Source organism: Puntigrus tetrazona, chromosome 16 (genome assembly GCF_018831695.1).
Source record: "Puntigrus tetrazona isolate hp1 chromosome 16, ASM1883169v1, whole genome shotgun sequence".
NCBI classification, from domain to species: domain Eukaryota; kingdom Metazoa; phylum Chordata; class Actinopteri; order Cypriniformes; family Cyprinidae; genus Puntigrus; species Puntigrus tetrazona.
The window spans coordinates 5,814,736-5,816,058 of record NC_056714.1 but is presented as its reverse complement, the minus strand read 5'-3'; the positions used below and the strand labels follow the sequence as shown (position 1 = coordinate 5,816,058).

The window sequence follows — 1,323 nt, the reverse complement described above, 5'->3', positions numbered from 1 at the left end:
TCACGTCCTCGGACCTCCTCTACACCATCTCTCGCCGCATCTCAGGACTACAGGCTCGCATTTTAGAGTTCAACAAAATACACAAGAGAGATGGAAGAGATGGGGCCAGAGACCAGAGACCAACTCTTCACGTCACAACAAACAAGTCCTTTCCAACTCCTTCAGAGGCTTTCTATATATAGTTATACCCTGTCCTGCTTTTGACTCCATCAGACAATTTCTCTGCTCCTATCTATATATATATATATATATATATATATATATATATATTTAAAAACATTTTAGGAGAGTATCTTATTTTGTGGGAAGTAAACTCAAGAACAATTCACCCAAAAATTATAAAAGCAATAAAAAAACGTAGAATGACACGAGTGAGTAAATAACCAAAGAATTTACATTTACAAACTTTCACTATGAGATGTGCTTTTGTTATTATACAAGAAAAATATATATGTGTGCATATATATATATATATATATATATATGTTAAACTATGTTAAATATATATATATATATATATATATATATATATATATATATATATGTTAAACTATCTTGATTGCATTATATGTGTACACTGTGTATATTCACTATATATTAAATACACATGCATGTATATATTCAAGAAAATGTTTATTTGTGTGTATATATATATATATATATATGTATATATATATATATATATATATATATATATATATAAAAATTCAAGTTATATAATATATACATGAAAGTACATGTAAATACTTTCCAAATATATACGTATGAAATTGTATTTATATATACTTAATAAATATACACAGCACACATATGTAAATTAATCGCTCGCTATCCCACACACACACACACACACACACACACACACATATATGTACACACACTTGCCACCCTGACGACAAGTAAATCTAAAATATATCATGCAACTAAACTGTAAATCTATATTTAATTCACATATCTACGTTTAATTTTTATTTTGTAATTTACTGTTTAATTGCAGACATCATGCAGTAAAGCAATTAAAATAAAAGAAACGTGTCCATAATACGGAATTAAATGTTAAAGGTCAGTTTTTTTGATGTTCTATCCCATGTGCTCTCATTCAAGACCTGGAAATATTACATTTTTCTGATAATGATGTAATATGTATATATATATATATGTATAGAATATACATTTGATCTGCTAAATGCTCTAAACACAAGCGTAAAACCTGTCTGAAAGGTTGTGTTATTCAGAGATCAGAGGCTCTACTGTATCAGAGGAGCGGAGCGGTCGTTGGTCACCGTCTTCTTGAGTCGAACGTGAGCGAACGGGTTGATCCTG

At 29.4% G+C, this 1,323-nt stretch overlaps 1 protein-coding gene across 1 annotated transcript in view; it reads right to left on the bottom strand.

Annotated features, from left to right (window-relative positions):
- Positions 1 to 858: 858 nt before the first annotated feature.
- The window catches only part of zgc:158689 (uncharacterized protein LOC791177 homolog), a 16,523-nt gene continuing 16,058 nt past the window's right edge, over positions 859 to 1,323 (bottom strand). Inside the window, exon 15 of the mRNA XM_043261181.1 lies at positions 859 to 1,320. Within this exon, the coding sequence (XP_043117116.1) occupies positions 1,248 to 1,320 (73 nt within the window). The 3' untranslated portion in view covers positions 859 to 1,247. The remainder of the gene's footprint in view (positions 1,321 to 1,323) is intronic.